Genomic DNA, 26,206 nt, shown 5'->3' with positions numbered 1-26,206 from the left:
ACAAAGTAAAAAAAGACATTGCTCTTTTCAGGGCCTCACTTTTATTTTAGCTGCCTTGACTATAAACACAATCCAAGTTCCGTTTATCACTTTTCATAGGAAGCTCATTACTGATGTACCACAACTGCCCCCCATTTCCTATGCAATGTGGATTGTTCCCTCTGTCTGGGAAGTCTTTGCTCCACTTTACGTCTTCAAACGCCAAGGAAACAAATGTTTTGCAGCACTGTGTACTACTACGCTTACAAGAAACAAATAATCAGATAAGCTAACAAAAGAGCTATAGTTGCAAGATTATACATGTAATACATCCATTTTGGATATGGAACAGAGACCTGACATTATCTTTTAGGGGGTGATGCTTGTTCTTCTAATGAAAACTTCTAACCTCCCTTTCAGGTCAAGTTTTAGTTAATAATTATTTGCATTTTTAACTTCAATGCAAATAATTACCCCATGCAAACATGAAGACAGCTTAAAGTACATACAGTAGCCTTAGCTTAAAACTTGCTTTAAGACGATGAAAGTCTCTTATATACAAACGATCATCTTCAGCATCCAGAACCAACTAATCTGAGTTTGCACAAAGATGATGGTACCAAGATAGTGTTGCCACGTCTAAATTGGGTTGTTATTTAGTAAATGGAGGAAGTAGCCAGGTACCACTAATGATCTTTCATTAAATAGCAATCATCAGCTTCAGTTTAAATAAACGTCCAATGCAAAGCACCACTTCCTTTGAGGTTGGAGTTGTGTTACAATGGTCAAAATCTCAAATTTGTTGGTAGCTTCATTTATTTTACATCTTAAACTAAATGAAGATGCAAAGAGAGCATTGCCAAGAGAGACATCAACAGTTTTCAACTTCTTAACAGGACCTTGCTTCAAAACTCTTGAAGCATTTATTTAAGATCAAATTTCTGGTTTCTTACGTCTTTAATGATGAAAAAGTGAGAACAAAAATTGCAGTAATTCAGAAAGACTCAGGAAAATTTCTAAGCATTCACTCAATAAACATAAATTAAATAAAGTTGGTTTTCAAGGTTCTCCAGAATCTAAAGTCTTGAAAAAAAGATCATGTCTATCCAGGTCAGTTTCGTTGGTGACTTTGAGATAATTTTCTCCACATCAGTTACCATTTTTTTTTTGTTTTGTTTTTGCTTCTAATACCTGAAACTCACCTGCATCTGAGCGCCAAAGTTTGGTTGGCCTCCAGAACCAGCTGTGTACTCTTGACATCCAGGACCGGGACGCTGAATCTCACCTTTTGCTCATTACCTGCAGACGGAGAGAGAAGCGAGAGAAGCATGACTCTCTGCTTTCCAATCAACCAGGTCATGTGGAAATGCGTAAGCAGTGTCCCTCTTGTTTATCAACTAAAACATTTTCTCCACTTGACCTCATACATGTATTAATTAGAGTTGAAGACACTCATCTGTCCACCCTTCCTTCCTCAGAACATGGGAAACATCCATCCTTCACTTGGAAATAGATGCCTCCTGTCACTGGCCCAAATCCCAACCATCTTGTAACTCTGTTAGTGGTTAAATCACTGCTAAGGCATTTAGTTGAGTTATTACTTGTCAATTGTTCCCAGTGGATGCTCCATTTTAGTGTTACTCACAATGCAAGCACTTCCTGTACTATTTCCTTGGGTTTCTGAGTGTGATGAGTGTGAGGGGGCAACAAACAATGACACAGAGCACAGATGAAGGGGAAGTTAGTGATCTCCTAATCTCCTACATGTTTTTTTTTTTTTTTACTTTTACTTTTGGGCGGGAGGCTTGTTGGCAGTTATATTCATACTTCAGATTTTCTATTAAATCTTAAATATCTTTGCACACACTTAACATGCAGCTGCTGCATCCAGACCAAAGAAGATAAGAAAAACCACCAGTGATTAATTCAGCATTCATTTTCCCAATGAGGAGGGAGTTAGACTGTCATGAGTCAACGTAAATCATCTGCTCAGGCCACTGAAACTGGCCAATCACAGAGATATTTTCGGAGGATATGCCTTACTGCTAGGTTAGGCCTAGTTACCTATGCCTCTGCGGGGACAGGTAGCTACTAAAAATATTGATGCAAGCAGGAATGGCATCACCTTTTATGAGGAGCTTTAATGTACTTGAGAAATGTTACATTTGATGTCTAACAAGCCTACAAGAAAAGGGAAATGATTTGACAAGAATAAACATGGTGTTACGTTTCCCAGCACTTTCAGCTGGAAAGTCCCCACTTGAGGAATCTGAAATATGCAGTTGCTTCCTTTTTTAATTATGGTCAGAAAGTTAATAATCAACCAATAAGGCTCCAAACTTTGTTTTTCATCTGTCTACATATAAAATTAAGGCTTTAAAGAAAATTGCTCGCTACTCATCTTTATATTGCACGTATTTATGTCATATTTGAATATATTGCATTTTGTGTAAAATGTGCATGTCATTATGAAACTCTTTGGAAATGTAACATTGTGCGTGGTATTGGAAAATCTTGATAAATTAGCATAATTTTGGACACATAATCACGTACTTAAAAAAATTATATATATATATATATATATATATATATATATATATATATAATTCCTAAATTATTACAACAAAAGAATAGCAACAAGAATAACCATTGATTATTCTACATATTTCTTATATTTAAATCTGTTTATTTTGTCTCTACTGAATTGTGTTGATTGATTAAATTCTGTATTCAGAAATTATTTGGACTTGTCTTGTAAAGTGTCCGGAGATGGCATTTGTTGTGAAATGGCATTATCTGTGCATCTACATCAACTGCAAGAAACGTTCTAAAAGCCTAATATGCGTGAAAAATGTGTGTCCTTTCTTAGAAAACTAACTCATTTAGCGTTTTCCATATTTATTTGTTTATTTATTAGGCTATCATAAAATGTTTCATTCTCCAAATGCTTCGAAAAACTTTCCAGAGATCTTCTGAGCGCAGAAACAACCCATCGGCTTTTTGGCAAATTGCAGAAATTAACCTCTAGTTCCTCTTATTGAGCTCCGGGTGATCGTGACCCTTCTTTCCTTTATATCAAAAGCAATAGACTCAGGAAAGAACGCGCTTTTGTTTCCATTCAGTTGGGGCCAAGCGCACAAGGAGCCGGAGCGCAGGGTTATCCAAGTTATCCAAACACTCATTCACACTGCAGAGCGGTTATGTCCCTCAAAACGCTGCGCTCACAGCCGCGATCTACTCAGACTGAACAACGAGTGTCTCAAATGGCTAATAAATCCGGACGCAGATTATTCCATTAATGCGCATGTTGTTTTGTCTTATTTTTTGTTGTTGTTTGTTTTCAATTAAACTTGTGCGTAAAGTTTCGTTAGACACGTTCTGACTTTTTGTAGATGTATCGTGTGTATGTAATAATGACCAGTGGTTCCCCTGCTTACTTCTTAAAACATAAGAGTGAAGAATTCTCTCACCTTTTCCAAAAGCGCCGTACAATCCACAAAACAGGCAGACAAGAATAAAATGCATCATTTCTGTTTAATCCGACGCAGCAATCTCTCATATATAACACACAAAAGAAGTTTTATCCTTGCTGCTGCTGATGTTACCCTCCCTCCACGGTGGCGCAGCGCTGCAGGCTGTTGCGCTCATGCAGGACTGATGGGTCAGTGAATGGAGACGGTGAGTTTCCTGAGGCTGGCTGTGGGAAATCACGCAACAGGACGCGCAGCTTTAACTCCAGTGCAACTTTTTCCCATCGTTCTGGATTGTGTTGCCACTTTATATTGTTCCCACACTGCGGTCACCGGATGGTGGACTTATGTTACGTCCACTGACACACCCACTGCGCGTAAAAGGAGTATCCTCCCAGTCCTGGGTGGTCAAGTGATCAGTGTGGTGCTGATGAGAAAATATTATGACATCTAAATGAGTCAGTTTTATTGCACTAACTGTTAAAGTTTCATTCTGCCCACTCTGTATTAGGGAATCTGATGATGATGATGATTATTATTAGAAATGCATGCAGGTTGCATCATGAACCTGCTCTGCGTTCCCATCTTGCACCCTTGATTGGTAGACGGGCCGAGCAGCACGTAGGCACCAGGAATGTGCGATTCGCTTCCTCAATCATCAAAATGACAGATGAGTTTCTCACATTGCAAACGGAAAATGCCTTTAAAAAAAAAAAACAAAAGGAAAAAAACAGTGCCACATGCATGCGAGCGTAAGCGCGAAGTGCACGTAGATGGTTCTGTAAACACCGATGTCATAACAAGACAGTTCAGACGGCTGTTTTTAACAGAGAATAAAAGGCAAACTGTCTTAGTCAAATCCTGCATCATTCTTTCTGCAGAAGCAGTTTTTAATCATCAAAAAATTGTATAAGCAGCAGCGGCATATATGCGCAAAATGGTTGGTTGCTGCTCTTTTTCACTATCCTGACCTGAAATGTGATCATCCTGCGCAGGATGATTAACTCATGTGGCAAACAAGGAAGTATTTCTGATACCTCTACTTCATAAACTGAACAGACATTTCCTTAAAAGCTTGGAAGGCACCTTTTTTTGTCTCTGGTGTAAGATTCACATCCAAGATGGCTCTGCATTCTAATAAGCAGCTTTCTTGGAAGTACAAATGCTTACAGAAATTTTTAAAAGTTTTTAAAAACAAGCCAAAAACAAAATAATAAAAAAAAAGAAACAGCATAGTGTCATTAAATATTTCGTGAAAAATTGCGGTGAAAATACATGTACTGAGTGTGATACGTTACTTTATGATGGTTCAGATTATCAGAAGTCTTTTCAGTGGATTTCTAAAGGTTTAACTCCAGGAAAGTGACAGCCCATGTCCTGTGTGTGTCAAGTTGTGACTCCAGCTGCTGCCGAAGATCTCTAAATCTCCCACAAACTCTTGAATTGAACCTGTTGGTTGTAAACCTGTCTCTACTAATTTTTTCCTTCCACTTAGCTTTCTATGAATGTATTTAGAGACAGATCTCTGAACTGCCAGCTTCTTTAGCAATGACCTTGTGAGGTTTGAACTCCTCATGACTGTCTGCTTGACAATTGAGAAGTTAGCAGTCTTGCATGCTTTATCATAACATTTCTTAAATTTCTGTTAAATTTTGGGTCCATATCTATAAACTATAATCATAAAAATTAAAAAAATAATAAATGCAGGGAATACACCAATCTGCATGGAAGGGATCTATATGAGTTTGAGTTTATGAACTAAATTATACAAATCAACTTGAATTAAGTTTTAATTAATTGAGATATCACTTTAGACCTGCCAGCAATTAGTGATACGAGCCGAATTACCAGAGAAGAAGAAAAAGCAAATGAAAACATTTTCCTGCAAAAGACATAAGTTTCACTTCTGATTTTACTTCATTTTAAGCAGCAACTAATTGTTGTTTATAAAGATAAAATAAGTTACAGGATGGCAGACATGCTCTTCTTATCGACTTCCTCCTGCATTTACAGAGTATATTCAACATGTAGCTATGGCTCAGGTACACATATACACAACGCACAAACAAATATACAGTACAGGAAGTTATCAGTACACAGTAATATTACAGTACGCAGACAAGTGTAGATGAAGCACATCTGGAGGCGACTTTTTCCACATAATAGTGAATAAACAATTTGTAATAATTTTTTTTTTTAATTTTTTGACAGAATCAAAAGGAATGGAGAGTCGTGTATTTACTGGAAAACGTCTATCCTGATGATTCTCTCTCGGCAGACACTACTTCAGGTGCCAATTGCAAAATATCAGCACCTGTATCAGAGGGACAGTGAGGTGTGAATGTTTTAATAAGAAACAGACATTACAAGCAAGCTGAGTGGTGATAAATCTCTTCCATATAAGAGCCAAGCATCTGCTGGGGTTTTTGTTTCCGTCTCAAGCTGTTTGCTTGTAGGAGATACACTTTAATTACAAATATGGCTAAAGTAGCTTCATATTATATAAACTAAGCAACAAAAACATACAAACGAAGCATCTTGGCTATTGCGTAGTAAAGTCATTTGAAGTTACTATTTATTACATCCATGTATTCCAATATATTTGAGGTTTTGTCACAACCTCCTTGTTGAAATATTGAGAGCTACATATGTTTTAGCATATAACTTTATATTAATTTCTTTATCATAGCTAAAATATTGACCTGTGCAGTGTAATTGATAATAATACACACCAAATTCAAAGTTTAAGGGACTATTTAGATATTTCATGTGGGGTTCTGTGGGGAGGTCATCACAGACTTCTGCTGGAATAAAAACTGTCAAATGCAACAACAAAGTTTCATAATTATCAACATATTCATTTTCAAGACATGTAAATAAATAATAAAATAATGTTTCCACGAAGTACTGTATTTTGAATTTCTTTCCAATCAAAGCTAAGACGGAAGAAATTGAATTTAAGTTAACGTAGTTATTAGAGATTTTCAAGTTTCTGCAAAATCACAAACAAACAAAAATTACAAAAGAAAACAGTACATCAGTTATCGTAGTAACATTACAGTACCCAAACGAATCTATAGATGAACATCTGGCGACGACTTTTTCACATTAAATACAAGATATGACCTTTAATTTGGGGGAAAAAAACATATTTTGAATATTGACAAGATGAGGATTGACGATGATCGTTAAAATAGGCTTCGATGAGATTTTGATAGAAACGATGTAGATTGTATTCACTGGAAAATATCTATCCTGATCATTCAAGTTTGGCAGAGACTAGTTTACATGATAAGAAAAAATATCAGCAACTGCAGCAGGAGGAGCAGAGCGACAGCGAGGCGTAATGTTTTAATAAGAAACAAGACAACATGGACTCTTACAAACAAGTTGAGTAGTGAGAAATTTCTTCCATATTCAGACATAGCGCTCTTTTTTCATTAAAAAAAAACAACAAATACATACAATAGAAACTCCTTTGCAACTTTGCAGTAAAGTTTCTGCAAACTCAGGTTGTTCAGAAAATTTTCTGCAAGAAAGATACTGACTACTTTAGCCTCTCCACAGAACCCCATTCCAAAAAAACCAAACTAGCTGTAACATTTTGATGTTGTGTTTATGGTACCCTGTTTTAAGTTCATTTGCCAATCTAATCAAGTATAAAATAAATGTTTGTGCATGTCAACATTCTGTTTCTTGCAGATTGTGAGGATGCTGATTGGTTTGCAGCACTGAACAAATTCCCAAAAAGTGACTGAACAAAAATGTATCGTCAGTACTCAAACCACTGTCTGTTGAAGTTATTTCCTTGTCAGAGTCTCATGTTTTGTCAGACCTGACCTTTGGTCTGCTGGCGGATCCAGTCGGTGAATTTGACCACCTGGGTATAGACGCCGGGGCGGTTCTGCCTCGCACAGCCTTCGCCCCAGCTGACAATCCCTGCCAAGAACCACCGTCTTCCTTGCTCCAGACACACCAGCGGACCTCCTGAATCCCCCTGAGGAATCAAAAAACGTGTGAATGAGATAATATTAAGTTTTCAATTCTTGTTTTAAAAAATCAACTGGGTTGTTACACTGTTTGAGTTGCTTATTGTTCTATAATTTTTATTCACATATCTTCTCTTATTTTATGTCATTTTTGTTGGGCATCACCTTGATCAGCTGTGATTGCTGTTTTTAAAAGTGATTCACATATAAAATGGTTTATTATGGAAACAACTAGAGAGGGGTCACATGGTCAATTACAATTACAGTATGATGTTTTATGTTAAAAAGTCAAAATAAAATACATCTACTTTTAGAAAGTCTGACTTAGAATTAATTGGTGAAAATATACTGCTTCAAAACGTGACACTCCTGATTCAGAACAAACATATTTTATTGATATTTGACAAATTGATTAAGAGGTAAAGTCACTTTCTGATAAATCATAGTACATTAGGCCTTTGACTTGATCAGAAAAACATATAATTCCAGTGAATTGATCAGTTTCTTGCCAAAACCTCTTAGGAATTTGATGTGTACTGAGATCACACTCAAAGACACAATGCGCAGGGTTTTAATATCCAGAAAGAGATAACCCTGTACAATCTATGCCATGTAAAAGAGCAGCTTAAGACAGTGCATTGTGTCACTAAAATGAAAATAATCAGATTTGTCCGGCTCAAGGGTTATGCTCTCAGATCTTTTTATTAAAGTCACCAACCTGGCAGGCGTCCACACCTCCCTGCAGGTTTCCTGCACACAGCATCCTGGGAGTAACAGCATCATCGTACAGCTTGTTACAGACTTTTCTATTAATAATTTTCACTGAAGCTTCTTGTAAACGAGACGCCAGTTCACCTTGAAATAATAATAATAAAAAACAAAAGTAAGTTGACGGTTACAACTTTACGTTGTTACCGTCAACTTAAAGTTCAGATGCTGAGCAGCTCTTACCGTCCTCCATGAGAACGCCCCATCCCGTGACAAAGCAGTTCGTCCCGGTGGTGAAGGTGTGTGAGGAGGCAGGAACACACACAGGCTGCACTAAGTCATTAAAGAAAACTGGAGCACTGAGCTCCAGAAGGGCGATGTCGTAGTCAGACGTGAACTGGTCGTATTGGGGGTGGAGGAGGATCCGACGGATCAGTCTGGTCGCTCCTCCGTGGCTTCCTCTGGTCATCACACGCATGCCGAGGTAAGCCCGCCAAGCACGAGCGTCAGAGTATCTGCAGACACAATGAGCGGGAATGCAGAATGCAGCATGTAGACGTGAGGCAGAAAGATGAGGCCAGGGGTTTCTGTTGTCTTTCTCACTTAATGGCATCAGAGTCTTGGAAGCAGTGCGCTGCAGAGATGAGCCAGCGATTGGAAACCAGCGTGGCTCCACAGACGTGGCCGTAGCGCTCCATCTGTAGGCTGACCTGCCAGGGCCACGACCCCAACACAGCATCAGACCCCCCCACTATCTTAGTCCGCTTTTTAGGCCTGGTGCCACACCCTATCAGAAACAAAACAAAAAAAAATCTATAAGAACTTCATCTTTACTATGACAAAGCTGAGAAAAATGGGAAGTCCTGAGATGTACCACAGCGCAGTTCGTCAGAGCCGTCGAAGCAGTCTTTAACCCCGTCACACTCAGGGTTGACCTTGCTGACACATTTTCCATTGGCACATTTATAGGACGCCACGGAGCAACTCTTGAGATCTGAAGAGAATGCATAAGTTTATTCCTCTAGAAATATGGTGAGTGTCAAACAGCAGCACTGAAACGCTCACATGCTCTGGTGCAGTTCAGTTCATCACTGCGGTCTTTGCAGTCGACCACACCATCACACACAGATGACTTTGGTAAACACACCTTGTTGGGACAAACGTGGTAGCATTTAACCTCTGCAAAGCACACACACAAAAAAGCAAAATCAGTCAAACAAAACAATAAGTCCTGCTCTCTTTGGTACATTATCAGTGTGCCTACTCACCACAGCTGCCTTCCTCACTGCTATCTGCACAGCTGCTCTGACCAACACACTGGCTGCTCTGAGGTTTGCACTGACCGTTCCCACAGAGCACTTCCCCTGGCCTGCAGGATGCTGATTGTTTCACATTAAGGTGCAGAAACAAAAGACAAATTTTCTTGAGACTTCAGAGAAACAAAAGTGTTTTTCAGTTAAACATAAGAATACATGTACAATAATTATCAATAAAACACATATGTTAAGGACGTAAATCAGTCACAGAGTTAAGATTGGAGCCATCTAAACGTTGCAGAGCACCGGCCCTGGAGAACTGGAGTTTGGGACCAAAGTTTGACGTACTTTAAGGCAACATTTTTTCTATTCAATGTGTAGTTCTTTTCTTTTCTTTCAGTGACACTTACAGCATTTAGCTTCATCCCGTCCATCTGAGCAATCCTTCACTCCGTCGCAGACCTTCCTCAGAGGGATACAGCGTCCATCTCCACAGTGAAACTGGCGAGGGCAAGCTTGGAAAAACACCAAGTGAAACTTGAGAAGTGCTTTTTTTTTTTCTACTCTGCTAACCTGATGAAAATGAAACAATTATTATTCATAAATAACAATAACAAAGTGAAAATATGGTCTTAATATTATTTTGTTTATGCAAAATGTATTCAAATTTGCCCCCATCTGTTACAAATATGAATTGTGGAGTGAAAGGATCCAGTCTGACTTACTGCCCTCTGGAGAGAAAGCTCGGTACAGCAAGTAGAAGCCCTTGTTGGTGAGAGATTCATCAGAGTGGAAGTGGACGGAGAGAGGAGAGGAGTACACTCTCTTTCTGCCGCTCTCTGACAGGGGATTACACAGCCTGGATGTGACCAGTAAGATGTTCATCAGTCACAAAAAGCATGAAGTACATAAAACATTTTAAAGAATGACACTCCTCAAACATTTCCACATTTTGTCACATTACGGTTTTTTAAAAAGCGGTAAGTATTTGTGTAGCGGAAGGAAGTTTTCACAGTGTGGTTTAAATTTGTATGCAAATATCTGAAAAGTGTGAGGTGTGTTTTTTATTTAATTTCCCTGCCAACAGATTGTTCTACCTGAGCTGTCGTGCTCCTCAACTCCTCCAAAGTTGCTATAGATATTTTGGTTACTTCTCTGATCTGTGTTGTCCTCCTTTCACCTGTCAGTTTAGGTTTGTTGCCATGTTTTGGTAACTTTGCAATTACATCCTTCTCATTTTCAGGTGACTGATCAGTGTTAAAAAAAAATGTGTTATTTTTTCACTAATGTCCTCTAAAAAAGTCTTCACAAAGCATTTAATCCCCGTTTTTACTGGGACAAAATTACACACAGATGGACGTTAGTAGAGACTTTTGTGGGAAACTTGTTACATTTTATTTAGAGCTATTAGAGTAAAAGGGGCTGAATACAAATGCAAACCACAGTTTCTTAAAAAAATTGTGCAACAATATTCTTCCACTTATGTACTAATATGAAGTAATCTACTACATTGAATTTTGTGTCTGTAATATGACAAAATTTAAAAACGTTTAACAAATTAACATTTTCAAAGTGCTTAAGCTTCATAACTCACTTAACCCCCGCAATGTCCAGCCAGTCCTTCTCACAGCTATCAGACGACGGGGAATCTTGAATGTCTAAAGTCACGATTGTCATCGAAATCAGATATCCTGGCACAGGCACCTGATAAAGTAAACAGCAAAGTCCAAACATTACAATTCAGAGGTTGGAATGTGTTTGAGCTGCCAGACTAAGGGATGGTTTCCTCCCTCTCTGCTTCATTCTAAGTCTGTTAATAAATACTGAAACTTGAATGCATTAGCGGTGATGTTCAGCTCACCCGTAGAGTCCATGTGCAGTCTATGTTAGGAGGATAAAAGGAGGGGTAGTAAGGTGAGGAAATGGAGCCGTTCCATGAAGAAATTGAGCCTCCACAGCCTGCAGGGGACGACGTTAACATGAAGAAGTTCACCAAATTAACAGCAACATCAACATCAAAAACTATTCTACAAGTGGGAATGAAATAATAGATAAGGTAGCCCTGAAACATCAGGTAGTGGGGTCTCGTTTTGAGCTACCTGCCCTACCTGCTTTTGGGATGGCTTGAAAGTAAGCTTTGAAGATTGCTCCATCTTTCTGCCTGCTGAAGGAGAAGGTGACCAACATCACATTCCCCGAGGAGGTCAGCTTCATGACTGGAGATGAGCCTGAGACCGGCAGCCCGCACCATCTGAAACAGTTTAATATTTAACTGTGTCAAGGAAAACACAATCTGAAAACACGTGTCCAAATTCACAAAAACGCTCCAAACCTGGCAATGATCTTGTTCTGCAAAGGAAGCAGGAAGTCATAGGCAGAGAGTTTGTGGGCTGTGCAGCTTCCAGGCGTGGCGCCCTGAAGCGTCAGGACAACCAGACGCACAACGTGACCCGAGGGCACGCGCAGACGCCACTGGTAGTATGGCTTCTTGGGACTCACAAGACTCAGAGTTCGGTTGTTCCCATATTTAGCGTAGAGATCAAATGATATTGCTAGAAAGTGACAGAAGAATGAAATTAACCAGATGAAACCCAACTGGTGATGTGATGGTGAAAAGGTTTTCTGTGAGTCTTTCATGAGTGTTTAATTGAAAAAGAAAACATTTAAAAGGATGAAAAGATGACTTCCTGTCATTTTTCCACAGGAAATCTACACTCCTCACCTTGAAACCCAAGCTGCCATTTTCCTCCCTGGATGCTATTTGGGTTTTTCATTTTGTCTATTCTGTCTTCTGAATCAGAATCATCAGAGTCTAAGTCTGTAAAGACACACAAAGCAATCTAAAAAACTCTACAGCTCAAAAAGTTTTGTTACAACATGCAGCAACGAGCTGTACCCAGCAGGGGGAGCGTGTCGTCCTCCTGCTCCATGTAGTAGTGCTGCTCGTTGCGGCTGTACCGCACCACCTTGTTGGTGCCAGGGAGCCTCCGCTGCAGCCTCTCTGGGCTGGAGCTCTGGATTTCCAGGGCCACATTGTGGGGGGCTGAAAATTTACTCCAGTAGAAAACACCGAGCCCCTCCTCTCCTTCACTGTCACACGAAAAGGAAGTAAGAGGATTGATGTTCTAGATAAGGAGGATGTTTTCATTCCTTCTTGGATTTATTTTAGACTCTGCTCACCTGAAGGCAGTAATTCCTGAGCGCAGGTAGTAAGACCTCCACGGGGTAGAGTCGTAGAGTTTTGAGAACTGTTTTAGAGAAATACAGAGAAGTGGTTATGCAACCTTTTCACCGTTTCTATAGCTTCAAACACGATCTTCTAAGTATTTTGTTGGGATTTTGTGTTTAAGATCAACACAAAGAAGTGTCTACGTGTGAAGTGGAGAGAAAATGACACGTGGTGTTTTGTACTTTTGTACAGCATAATAAGTGACAGTACTATCCCTATATAGTGATATAGCCTGTAAACACAATTGAGACATTACCTCGTTTCACAGGAGGTTACATAAATACCAAACTAGGCTGATTCAGAGTTTGGGAATTCCCTTCTATCAACTTGACCTTTTGCTCCAAAAATCAAGCCCTGACCCCCGGATGTTATCTTTGTCCTCCTGTCATCCCACCTTGCCCTACTGCCCTGCCCCGGTTGGTTCATCCGCTCTCTGTAGTGTGCTGCACACATAGTGGCCAATTGTCTGAAAGCTTCACAGACAATGTTTTTATTGAAGGACTGCTCTTCCTCTCACTCTCGCTGCCCGGGCCTCGCGGGCCTCACAAATGCCAGGCTTGTCCTCGGCCCCTGAAAGGACCCGGTCCCTTGGGGTGCTGTTGACTCACACACACTATGCACAGCTCCTGTTTCAGCTTTACATTTAACACCATCAGAAAGAGACACAGAGAGAGACAGAGTGAGGCAGAAGAGGGAAGAGTACAAAAAAACAGACATGGGAGGATGGAGAAGATAAGGAGGAGACACACAAGCAAGAATGTGAGGAGAGAGGAGAGGAAGAGGGCAGTAGTGTTTTTGAAAGTGACATTAAAACACTGGTGTTGTGTTGTAATGAAGCATATTAAAAGAAGATGAGGAGGGAATGCAGTAACAGACTCGCTCAGCATTTCCACTTACATAATGGTCCAAAGCCTGAGCCTGCAGGCGGAACTGAGGGGAGGCGGGATCGGTCAGCTCTAATGAGAAGGTCAAGTTTGGGAACTCTACGCTGCTGCCCAGGAAGAACACCGAGCAAGATGGAGCTGGGGAGACAGGTACGCTGGAGATATGAGACTGATGTGGAGTGAGATTAAAAATAAATACAGTTCAAGACGCAGGAGAGGTCTGATTAAACGTCAGAATCTAAACTCACATGTTAAATAGTTGAGAGTCAGTGTAATGGCAGCAGTGAAAGGTAAAAATGGTAGGAGGCCTAACACAAGCCTCCTCCAGGAACAGCATGATGACGCTGTCTGGCTCTCTGTCTTCTGTCCCCCCGGACCTCCAGACTTTGGCAAGGAGGTGTCAAGTGAGCCGGTGGACTGCTTTAACTCTTCATCTCTCTTTTAGGGCAAAAGATATGACAGAAAATGAGATCTTATAAAATAGATAGTATAACTATAGCATCCATAAAATTAATTAATGGTCTGAACAAGGCAGTGATTCCAGGCTTCTCAACATTGGTCCTCAGGGTAGACCTACTGTAATTTAAATGATTACAAGTCACAAAGTGCTGCAGAAGCTTGTCAGTCAGCCATCCATTTAAGTCATGGCTACAGCATAAGGCAAACACATAAAACATGCAGAACCGCTGCTCTGGACAACAAAAAACTCAGTTCAATAAGCTCTCAAAAAAAAAAAAGAGAATTTGGTTGCACCTTTGAAAAAAAAAAAAACTGGTCAGACTCCAACTGTCACATCACACGATCACTTATACATCACAGTGAGCAGGTAAAATGGCATTCACTACGTTGATTCCTGATGTAGGGCATTAAATAGTAGGTGTTTGTATACTGATGATACTGTGAATTACATATTTTTTCAAAACTGGAATAGTGACCGTATGTTTTGTCTGTTCTGACTTCAGCTCTTATTTTGTATTTGAGGCTGACTAGATTCAGTTTCATCCAGTTACTAAGCAAGATGCAGTTTATAGGACTAATTTTACACTTAAATAATTGAACAGAAATATTTCTAACTTTAAAAAAAATTTTTTTGCCAGCATCAAAATATTTTTCAAAAATTTTTCCAGTTTTAGAAAAACATCCAAACAGTTTTCCATGTTGGGATGAAGATGGGAGCCTTAAATTTCTCCAGAAGTTGTCAGTTGTATTCTCTATTCTGTTCTCACCTATTCTGACCTTCACTCCTGTAATCAGTTTACAATTTTGCTAATGTTTAGACTGTACACCAGGTTTAATATCTACCAATGTTGCTTCTTATTGACTTCTGAGTATAAGAGGAGAGTGGTGAATAAAAAAGGAACCTCAAAATCGATGACGACTAGATTTTATGCCCGTACAGGGAGTGATTTACTGACTGCAATGATGTCGATCTCTACACTCTAATGATTTCCTAAAACATTTAAGAGTTGGTAATATTCTCTGGGGGAAGGAAAGCATGCCTGAATGGTTCTGCTTTCCCACGGCCTGCAATGTCAGCACTCAGTCCAAGTGTCACAGGCAGAGACCCCTGTGGATTTCACAATTAAATGCAGCTCAATTAGTTTGACGGGTTGTAAATATGATTCCTTTTCTAGTGCAACTGTAAATATCAACAGCAGGCAGTGACAGGATGAGAATAAGGGGAGACATCCAGAGTACAAAATGTCTTTGGAAGTTTTTTTTATCTGCAGAGAAAAGTTCTTATGGCTTACCTGTGTAGCTGGACAGCCGGGGTGTCCGTGTGCGGAGACACAGTACACCTCACAAGTTTTGCTTTGGGGCAGAGTCCACATAGCACAATCCAGTTTAGCTCCAGAGAGGTGACTCGCAACAATACCTCAGACATAGAAAACGATGGAGAGAGGGAGGAAAAGAGAGGAAATCCCCACTGTTGCTTCCTCTGACCAAAAAAAAAAAAAAAAAGAAAAACGGAGCAAAAAGAAGGAGCAGAAATCTGAGCTGAGGAGCTCAGACACGCAGGTGCATTCACCGCCTCCCGTTTACCTGAACAGGGCGGCAGGTGTCACACAGAGCCCCAGAATGCAGTGCTAGGGACAATGGGGCCACTATGAAAGGCTACTATCCGAGCAACCATCCGTTGGACAGATATTGTGGGCAAACTTGCTCTCTGTGTATGCAAAGGTCTCAGATCAGAGGGACAAAAGAGAGCTTGAGGAGAACGTGTAGGAGATATTATATTTGGAGCCCATGGACACTCCACAGGCTCCACAGGCTGCATCCAACCCTTTCCAACTAACAGAAGGAACTCAATAACTCAGGAGGCATCATACACAGGGAGCGTGTTTTATGTATGTTTTTTATTAATGACTGAGCAGGATACATGGGTTTGATGGTGTCAGCTAATATGGCTGTAGATCCAGGAGGTGAACTTGGTGACCCTGGTGTAGACCCCAGGCAGGTTTGGTCTGCCGCAGCCGGACCCCCAGCTCACAATCCCTATGAGGAACCAGCGACCCCCGTCTGAGGCCTGGCAGGACAAAGGACCTCCTGAATCCCCCTGGGAAACAAGAAAAGACTCTTCAAAAATCTACAAGATGAATAATGAAGAGGTTCAATGGAGTTGCAGGTGATGAAATGCCACCTTACCCTGCAGGCGTCCCTCTCTCCGGAGGGGAGGCCGGCACACAGCATTCGTGGGGTGATTGGTCCGTAGCTCTTTTTGCACTCGGTCTGACTCATTATGGACACCTCTGCCTTTTGGAGCACAGAGGGCAGCACCTTATCTGAGAAAAGAGGGATTAGACTACTACTTAGACTCTGCAGGATTTACTTACAGTTTGCAGTTGTACCAAAAAATTTTTAAGACTCACAGAAATGTTGTTGTTTTATCAGCATTACAGTTTGTCTGATGTCAGAAGTAAATTTCAGAAAACTAAGTATAATTTAAACACAAACCCCACATTTGAAAAGTATTTTAATGTCATCTGTTAAATCATTTCATTGCTAGGTTGTTAACTAAAAGTAGGAAGCAGAATAGCTCCATTAACAGAAAGAGCAGCTTTAAATCCCATTTGTTTTAGTCAACTGTGGCTTCAGCATCAATCATTTTTCAAATCATCAAAACCTTCAAGGAGAGAGTTTCAGCTGCTGTGAATAACTTCCAGGATGCCAAAGAAAGTCCAACAAGTATCCCAAAGAGGATTCAATCAATAATAGATTGTGTATCGACCAGTAAAGAACTTGATCAGGAAAGGCAGCAGCCAGGTGAGGGTTTCTACATACACAGTGCGGTGAATTACTGGTCACTCTCGTGTTAAAAAGAAGTGCACAGAAGACACTTGTCTCCAAATAAATTTGTAATAAAGTACCATGATTGGACCATAATTACTTGTAAAGCTATTTTCTCTGATTTAGTCAGATTCAAAAAGTTTTCTGACGGATGTGGGAAAGAAACACTGAAAGCCACGATGAGTCCTGTATCAGTTTGGTATTAAATAATGCTTTTACCAGCATGATGGAGGACCATGGGACAAGGTAAGCATGATTATTATGTAATCATAATTTGGATTAATGATCAGGAAGCTCCCTTAAATCCTAATCTAACTGAGAACCCTTGAACTCTTATAAAATTAGTCAATTTCCCAGTAATATAACGTATGAAATCTCTTTATGGAATCATATAATCATCTTATTAAAACATCTAAAAACACTGAAAGTTTGTGAACAATAATATTTCAGCCAGTCTCAAAGCTTATGGCCACAGAAAAGCTGTTGAAAAGGGAGCATTTCTTTGAGATGATGCAGAACTCATCTTAAACATACATATAAAAAGAAAGGAGATTTTTCCACCCATAGTAGAAAACATTTCCTCTGACTGATGCCTTCATGCAATGAGAATCTCTCTGCAAACTGGCTTCAAATAAAAGATGCATTTTTGTGTGTTTTCACTAAATATGCTCTTTTTTGCCCAACCTTTTCTTATGTTGTTTCAGAAAATTCTTGCATTTTATCAGGGTCACTTACACTTTTTAGAGACACTGTTTAGGTAATTTGATCGCAAAAATATTTGAGTGTAAAACATGAATTCCTATCAATAATGGTATGTTTTTTGTAGCACTAACAAAGTCATGTCACCAACCTTCCTCAGATCGGTATCCCCACCCGGTCACCAAGCAGCGGTGTGTGTCTGTGACGGTGTGGGATGAAGGGGGCAGGCACACAGGCTGGACCAGCGGCCAGAGGGAGGGAGGCCAGGGCCTCTTCAGCTGCAGAAGGGCGATGTCATAGTCAAAAGTGTACGCATTGTAGTACTCATGCACCACAATCCTCTGGATCTCTGCAACGTGTTTGGCACTGCCCTGCGTCAGCATGCCGAGGTGAGCACTCCAGGAGCGAGGGTCAGAGAGGCTGCAGGGACACAGGTCAGGGGTCACTTCACAAGCTCTGGCGAGGCCACTTTATATGCAAAGACACATAGGGAAACAGTTTTGCTTCATCAACGATGAGGGAGACTGACCTTTCTTTTCTGAAGCAGTGGGCAGCTGAGACGAGCCAATCAGAGGAGAGGACAGAAGCGCCACAGTACAAGCTGCCTGCAAAGTGAAGGCTGACCTGCCAAGGCCACTCCCCCTCGTGAGAGCTAACCCCGCCCACAATCCGATCCAGGCCTGACGTAGAGCCCACCTTCCTCAGCGAGGAGGGGAGACCACAGGCTGAGAGGGACGAACAGATGGGTTTAGCTTTTTATTCAAGTCTGTGCCAGCAGGCGTTAATGTTTTCTTAAAATCATAAGCATGTTTACAAAATCCTACCGAAAGTATTCATACTGATTTGTTCTTTCTTTAGTTTTCCAAACTTTAGTGTCTTTTACTCAGATTTAATGTGATATATATCGTCAGAATAACACTGAGTTGGAATAAAAATGATAAATGTTTTTTAAACTTTGTGATGGCTGCATTTGCATTCAAGCTCCTTGAGTAGAAGCACCTTGTGTTGCAATTACAGCTGCAAGTCTTTAGGTACCTGTGTCTACCAGTCTTCCTCATCCACTGAAATTATTTGCTGATTCTTCTTTGCCAAACAACATAATTTCAGTCATAAGGACAGAAAGGGAAGGTGAGTTTCCCTTTTTGGGACTCCAACTGGTAGGTGAGCTTCGGTCCAAATCTCTTGCCTTTTACAGCATCTAACAGGATTTCTTCAAGTATTGATCTGTATTTAGTTTTACCAGTCTTGCCATCAAACAGTTTCCCTGCTTTAGAAAAGCTTTGCCTCAGCATGAGGTATATTTACCACCATTGTCCATGTAATCGAATGTTTTCAGGTCAATGCTCATTACATGAGTCAGTTCCATTTCACAATTGTGGGCTATAAAACACCAATAAAATATGCCAAAGTTTGTGGTTTAGGGAACAGAGTGAGAAAAGCTCAAAAGGTTTGAATGCTTTTGCCATCTGACGTATCGGTGATGTTCCACCAACATGTTCATAGGTTGAATACTTTATAACCTATAAAGTATATAGATTATACTTTATATGGGTTATACCTTTATATACCTTTATACCTTTATATAGGTATATAGGTTATAGGTTATACTTTACACCATCCTGACTGTGGTGAGGATGTCGTTCTCACCACAGTCATCCTCGTCGCTGCTGTCCCGACAGTCGGGGACGTCGTCACACTTTGCATTTTTCTTCAGGATGCAGGATCCGCTCCTGCACTGGTATCTGATCGCCAAGCAGCTCGTTTCTGAAATTTCGCATTCTGAGAGGTCAAAGGTCTACAGAACATAAAGGCAAGGTGGCTTCTCTTCAAAAATCGATGGAGAACACTCACCCTGTGTGCAGTTTATCTCATCAACTCCATCAGAGCAGTCCATCTCTCCATTACATACAAACAAAGGGTGTGGAGGTCTTTTAGTGCTGCAGGTTATTGTGGGCCTTGCTGTGAAGAAATGCACCATTTTTCTTACAGTTAATTCAAGCAAATATAAATGGTTTTGTAAGAGTGTTGCAACCCAGTATTAGACTTGCTAAAAATGTCCCATTTCTTTCCCTGTAGCCCATAAACGACTTACAGCAGAAGACCTCATCGCTCTCATCCTGGCAGTCATCCAGGCCGTCGCAAAGTCGACTCTTCTCCACGCAGAGTCCAGTGGTGCACAAGAACTGGCCTTCTTGACATGCTGGTGGACACATAGACATATGCACATATTTGGTTATTCGCTAAATATTCAGTGCGTGTTCAGGTGTTTATTTTAGTTGTTCCAGTGAATCAGATTTGTGCTGTGTAGTGCTTACGCTGGCTGATGTTGTAACTGTGGTATGAGGCCAGGAAAGGTTTAGCAGAGTTAGGTGAGCTGCAGCGAAACTCCATCTGTGGACTGTGGTCGGGGATCCGAAACACGGTGTGGTGTCCTACGTACATGCCGCAAAATCTGCGGAGGAGGAAGCAGGTTTCCAGAAAACCATGTAGCCAAGTTCAAGATGGCCAAATGTTCTCTGTGGTGAAGCTGCAACCACATACATGACTTCGTTGACCCTCCACCAGCCACTATCGCAGCCTTTTATGTCCTCAGGTTTCAACGCGTAGTTCTCGAACTGCAGAGCTACGCCTAATTTAGAGTTTGGAGTCTGTAAAAAAAAAAAAAAAAGTGTAGAATGCACTTACTGAAAAAGAAGCAATGCACATACATTTGTTTTCATGTCAATTAATGAGAATGTCTACCTTAAACCTCCAGCTACAGGAACACTGTGGAGGCAGCAGGCTCGGGTAGAATGGGCTGTAGATTCGACCACTGATATCAGGCTCCAACTTGGTCTCAATTTGAGACATACATACTGAAAAAGACACAAGAGAATCAATATTATTTAAAACTGACTCGAAATCTATGTTCCCTCTAGTAAATTCAAAGAGACTTTGTATATATTTTGCAAAGGTTAATGTGGAAAAAGTGTCAGAATGACCATTTTCATTGAGCTTTACCTAAATATAACACTTTCTGTGTGTTACACAGAAATGGCTTCATGGAGATGCTTAAAAATTATAACATTTTACAGCACACCCCACATTTATTCACAACTCTGAGAAAGATAAAAAGCCATAAAATAAATGAACCTTTTACAGCAGTGGCATAACTAAACACTGAAAATGGTAGAAAAGCCCAATCTTTGATGTAAGTACATTTATTTATTGTGAATTTGAGTCTTTGACTTCCAGATTCTGTTCATTCCTTAGTTTAAGATTCCTTATAGTTTACTCACAGTTTACTTACAATTGCTGGATCTTAGCTTATGGGTTAGTTCATGGTTCACATTTTTTTGACGACTGTGTATTTGGTTTGATCATTAATTGTCAGATTCAAATGTTAAGTTTGATTTGCTTCAAAATATGTTTTTAAGGATCCCACAGACATTTTACTAAAATCCCAATAAAATATTATCTGTTATGTTTTTCTATATATTTTGACCTGCTCTCTGTAAAAACAAGAGAGTAAGGTGTCATACTTTCCTCAGCAATGGCTTCAAAGTGTCCTTTAAAGCTCTTGTTGCCACTGGTCATCCTGAAGGACAGCAGCATGACGTTGGAGGTAGAGACGATGGAGAAGGAGCTGGACGCCGGCTCACACAGCCTGCGGCAGAAACACATGAAAACTCATAAAAAATGTACCTTCAGAACAGATGGCATGGGTTTCTTAGCCACCAAGAAATAGATGAAAAACAAGAAAAGTATAGATGCACAAAGGATGGGACCTCATCTTCATTTGTGAAGAATTACATATCCATGTTTCTCATAAGAACATTGAATGTCTTCATGAAAGCTTGAAACGAAAAAAAAACCTCAATAAAAGTTACAATATACAGCAAGCTGGAGGGATTGTGAACATGTGGGGCAAAGGATATTGAATATGGAGATACCATATTATTAAATATTATTATTAGATACCATATTGAGATTATTAAAAAACCATACCATATTGAGATTATTAAAAAAGAAAAAAGACATTTACATAAACACGTATGGCAGAGCACTGGGATGTTTTAATCACCAGAAGTAAAATAAATCTTAGTATGCCTCTGCTGTAGCCTGACCTGTGCAGAATGCGCCCTCTCATGGGCAGCAGAGCGTCGTACACAGTCAGGGCGTCGTTCACACAGCCAGTGGGCTCAATGAGGAACGAGGTGACGGTCAGGCGGATCAGCGAGCCGGGCACTGAAGACAGCTTCACGTGGCAGTTCACACCTCCCCACGATGAGTAGACGTTTAGCGGGACGCTGGCTCCTGGGAGGTTGGCGTACAGCTTATCAACGCACTGCGAGTCTGAGAGAGATAAAAATGACATGCAGTACATCTTTAATTCATATGACCAGGGTTCCTATACGATTAATTTCTGAACGAGATACATTTCAAGACTTAAATGTCCAAAGTTTTCAGGCCTTGATTTCAGTTTTGAAAGCATGAATGCGGCACCTTTTGATGATTGTATGGCAGGAGGTCAAGATTACAAAAATGAAAACGTCAGAGGTTGGTTGGAAGGAGGGAAGATGTGCCCAGTTTTAAATGCTACTTATTATTTTTTTCTGAATCTGTTATCTGTTAGGATAAATCTATGATCTATACAAAACATGTTCATTACATTTTCTGCAAAAACTCATTGTAAATGTTCAAATATTTACATCAGTGCATGTAAATGTACATCGTCCCATTAAAATAAAATAAAAATAAAAAACATCTGGGTTTTTTGTTTTTTTTTTATATAAAAAAGAAGTTTGAATTGTTTTTAGAAGCTGTAGACACCCAAATGGAAGTGCAAAATGTACAAAATGTGAATTTTGCAAGACAGGTCCACTTGAAGATAAGGGGATATATGTGTGAAAATGCAGTAATTTTCTTTGATCTCATTTCATGTAAAATTCCTAAATCAAATTACATGTTTTCCAGACTGTGTAGGAACCCTACATACCTGAGGTGTTCCTCCCTACCTGCTGTGTTTGATGAATAATCTGAACGCTGAACTCCTGCAACAATACAGATCAATTCAGTACCAGTACAGGCCCATCTAAACACAGACATTCAGAGTGAGACTTAGACACACCGTTGATGAGGATGGAGTCCATGTCAACTGGAAGTTCATGCAGGAAGCCCACAGAAGACCGGTTCTTCAGGCTGGTGTTGATTGAATCTCTGAGAATGGCCTCTATGAAATCTTCCCGCATCGCTGTGGTCTTCATCTGGGGGACGATGAACACCATCCAGAAATGCACCAACACTCCGCCCTTGTTGTTGTTACTAGGGTAGAAGACTCAGATGTGAGCTGCAGACACCTATAGGACGTCTTTACGGCTCACAGTGCTGATGACTGACAGTCCTCCTGTACCTGAGGTCTGAAATGACCGCTTGCTTGTAGAGTCTGGCCACTGAGGACGTCTTGTACACAGAACTCACCTGAGAGACACCAGCATTTAGCTGTGCACCCCCCTTTACATCAGCACCAGCTGTTTAGAGTCACACTGGCACCTACCACATGTTGAATTTTGGTTGCCATAGAGACAAACTCATGGGACTCCGCCTGGCGGTACTCTGGGATGAACTCTACGTTGGCAACACGGAACATCCCAGCAAAATACGCTCCGCTGTAGCTTTCCCTGCGGACTGAGCAAATCAGATTAAAGTCTATCTGTAGAAGTTTAGGAACCAACAAGTCACATCAGGAAATGCATCAAACCACCTCAGACTTTAGTAGTTTTCTGAAGGTCTTTCATGTTTTTTTTTGTTTGTGATGTTGAGTTGTGATCTTACTTTACATTACACATAAGTGGACTTCACTACTTAAGTGACTTCTGCAGGTAATTTGATTCAATATGTGTTATTTAGGGTTATCAGAGTAAAGCTGAAAAGAAATACAGGCCAAAATTGTCACATTTTGTCACATTATTTTCCTTCATATCACAGTTACACAGTATTTTATGGTGGTCTGGTCTAATAAAATACACAGAAGCTTGTGTTTTTAATGTGACAAAATGCAAAAGGAAGCTAAGGAAGAACGACTACTTCTGCAAGTCATTGGATGTAAAGGTAGGCACTGTTTGTAAAAAATGACTGACGACTCAAGATTTTTGCACAATGCCTTTGTGAATCATTTCACTTACAGATAAAGACCCAGAGCAGCGACCATATGATCACCACCACCACAAACAGCACGGCCGCGGTGATGGTTGTGATGTGAGGCACGTTCAGCAGGTAGGCCCACAGCCTCTTGAGTCCTTTGGGCTTCCGCCTCGTCTTCCTGTACATCCTGCGCAGCTTCCGGAGGGTGTGGTCCACGGTGGCCACTTCCACGGACACATCCGCAATCTGAAGCCGGGAAAGTGTGGGGGCACACAGTCACATCCAATTAATCTGAAACTGCTTCAACTGCAGCAGTCCATTCGTGTTGACCTTTCAGTGGTCACTCATCTAAGGCCTGATCCTAATTAGAAGATGGTAGATGGAGCTGAAATGACACAATGAACATAAAAGTGCCTCTTGACGAGAGTTAGAGAAAAATGTTCATGTGACTCCGCCCTGAATTATGGCTTATCAGAGTACACTGTCCAGTTCAGCTGCTGTTGCCCCATCAGCAGTGATGTAGACTTGTGTCGGCTGAAAAGGATGCTGGGGAGGGGAAATATCTGAATGCAACACAATCTCCATCAGATGTAACACTCAGCACTCATTGAGTTACCCAATGCAAATGAATTATTCATTCACGGTCATCCCATACGGTGCAGCTGGTACTTAATCCATCACAAGAGCATAGATTCTCACAGCCGAACAAAACAAGTTCAATGATCCGAGACATTTTTAAGAAAGCAAGCTGGATTAACAAACACTGATCAACATTCTGCTAAATAACTATTACTGTTAAGCTTAAAACTTTGAATCTGATAAGAAGTGTATATAATTTGTAACTATTTAGATAAAGGTTATTTAGAGTACTACAAAATAATAAGTGTTTTGGCTTACTCCACTTCACTTGAACTCTTGTAATTAGTTGATACATTTTCTCATATTCAGTTCAACTGTAGATATTCAACTTTGATAACCTGAAAACCTAAATAAACCTCTCTACCTTTACACAAGCTGATGTTCCACTTTGATCTAAAATTAGGATTTCTTTTAAATTTATGTGACTATTTCATGGGCTCTAACTCATCCCAGATAATCTCACTTACTGTAAGAAACTTTATGATATAAAAAGTTTTAAGTACACCAGCACTAGAAACGACCTTTTCAAAACATGAGCCTATTTTGGTAAAAATTATTAGCTTTTTCTCTGGAAATACATCTGGGGTTGATTCGATGAGTGGCATTTCACACTAGGAAGCTGTTCTTGCAGTCATAAAACTTACCATGAGTAGGAAAACTATTATAGAGTGAAAACCCAAATAGACACTGAACAATATGTCATAATCGACCTTCAAGCTCAGCTGAAATGTATTGCTGCCCACATTGACACGTGAAATGTTTTATCCTCAGAAGAGACAAAGATTGAGCTGTTTAGCCACAATAGGTGTGCATAAGGGGCCAGGAAAGGCTTTCAAATCTATGAAAACTGAGCAAGCAGTCAAGCATGGTGGTGGCAGCATGATGTTGAGGGTCTGTCTTGTTGCCAGTGGTACTGGTGAACTGCACAAAGATGACTCAATAATAAGAGTGCTACATCCAAAATCAAACAAACAGCAAGGTGGTTGAAACTTGAACACAACTGGGTTTTCAAACAAGACAATGAAGCCAAAACAACTAAGTTAACTGAATTCTTAACTTTTCATATTGGAAATGCAACTGAGCATTTAGGCTGTGATGATGGCTGTGAACACTGTGAACAGTGTGAGATTCTTCTGTAACCTGCAGATCATGAACATTAAGGCAAATATTAGCAGAGGTGTGAGAATAGATCAGAGCAGCAACGTTTAATTCTCACCTTGGGTGGATTGAAGAAAAATTATTCAAGTTTATACTTAAATAGTTATTATTCTACCTGGGATAAATTTCCAAAGAACTAATTAGAAGCTCCAATTCAATATGAAGTTCAGGCTAATGATGAGAGCAAGCAAATCTCTACTGTATCTGAATGTTAAATCATAGACGATCAGGCACAGAATAACAAAGAAATAAAAAGCTGGAAACCCAGTGCCTAATAATTTAAGAGGGTTTTGCATTTTTATAACTTAACTCTACAAACATCATTAACAAATATTTTCTCTAATGAAACAGGTGTGACATTTCAGGCAGAATCTTTCCTCCTGTCAGCTTAAAGCCACAGTTAACCAGACTCTATCTCTAGTTTAGACTGGACTGAATTAAAATAAAAAGGTTCGCAAACTTACACTCGCTGAGTCCTGGTGTGATCTGTCACCATCGTTCCCTTTCGTCTGCTCCGTCTCCTTCCACTTCGTGCCCATGGCACAGATATCCCATCAAGCCATTATCATCCAACACACGATTTCTGTTTCTTCATTGTTTCTTTATTCTTTATTTTAGGACAAAGAGCCGAGGGCAAACTGTGAAACAGTTGGGATCCTCAGCCAACAGGTGTCTGAAACCAGATCTGAGTGACGCTGAGGTGAACTTAACAAGGTCCCACCTCCACTCCGGTTTGGTGTGGCTAAGGTTTCATTCATCATTACGTCCCTATAAGCTAACATTC

The 26,206-nt window shown here is 40.3% G+C and overlaps 2 protein-coding genes across 2 annotated transcripts in view; both read right to left on the bottom strand.

Moving 5' to 3' along the window:
• Positions 1–3,749, bottom strand: part of flt1 (fms related receptor tyrosine kinase 1) — a 37,110-nt gene extending 33,361 nt beyond the window's left edge. The window contains exons 1-2 of the mRNA XM_028005311.1: positions 3,450–3,749; positions 1,182–1,278 (exon numbers count right to left, since the gene is read on the bottom strand). Of these exons, the coding sequence (XP_027861112.1) occupies positions 1,182–1,278; positions 3,450–3,507 (155 nt within the window). The 5' untranslated portion in view covers positions 3,508–3,749. The remainder of the gene's footprint in view (positions 1–1,181; positions 1,279–3,449) is intronic.
• Positions 3,750–6,107: 2,358 nt separating this feature from the next.
• Positions 6,108–26,010, bottom strand: LOC114137198 (uncharacterized). Its single transcript, XM_028005818.1, has 36 exons — positions 25,887–26,010; positions 23,667–23,871; positions 23,039–23,169; positions 22,895–22,962; positions 22,613–22,806; positions 22,500–22,535; positions 21,609–21,837; positions 21,024–21,148; positions 20,245–20,357; positions 20,044–20,150; positions 19,818–19,954; positions 19,595–19,702; positions 19,354–19,461; positions 19,150–19,266; positions 18,032–18,227; positions 17,654–17,922; positions 16,162–16,298; positions 15,914–16,072; positions 13,764–13,953; positions 13,529–13,653; positions 12,583–12,650; positions 12,299–12,492; positions 12,125–12,220; positions 11,735–11,954; positions 11,511–11,653; positions 11,264–11,361; positions 10,997–11,106; positions 10,128–10,261; positions 9,813–9,917; positions 9,415–9,525; positions 9,212–9,325; positions 9,021–9,140; positions 8,750–8,933; positions 8,390–8,661; positions 8,157–8,293; positions 6,108–7,446 (listed from the first exon to the last, which is right to left on the bottom strand). The coding sequence occupies exons 1-36, from the start codon at positions 25,959–25,961 to the stop codon at positions 7,279–7,281; spliced, it is 5,103 nt and encodes a 1,700-aa protein (XP_027861619.1). The 5' UTR covers positions 25,962–26,010; the 3' UTR covers positions 6,108–7,278.
• Between the last annotated feature and the right edge of the window lie 196 nt (positions 26,011–26,206).

The sequence above is a fragment of the Xiphophorus couchianus genome, chromosome 21, assembly GCF_001444195.1.
Source record: "Xiphophorus couchianus chromosome 21, X_couchianus-1.0, whole genome shotgun sequence".
NCBI classification, from domain to species: Eukaryota; Metazoa; Chordata; class Actinopteri; order Cyprinodontiformes; family Poeciliidae; genus Xiphophorus; species Xiphophorus couchianus.
Note: the sequence above shows the minus strand (reverse complement) of the source record. Positions and strands in the feature narration are given on the sequence as shown.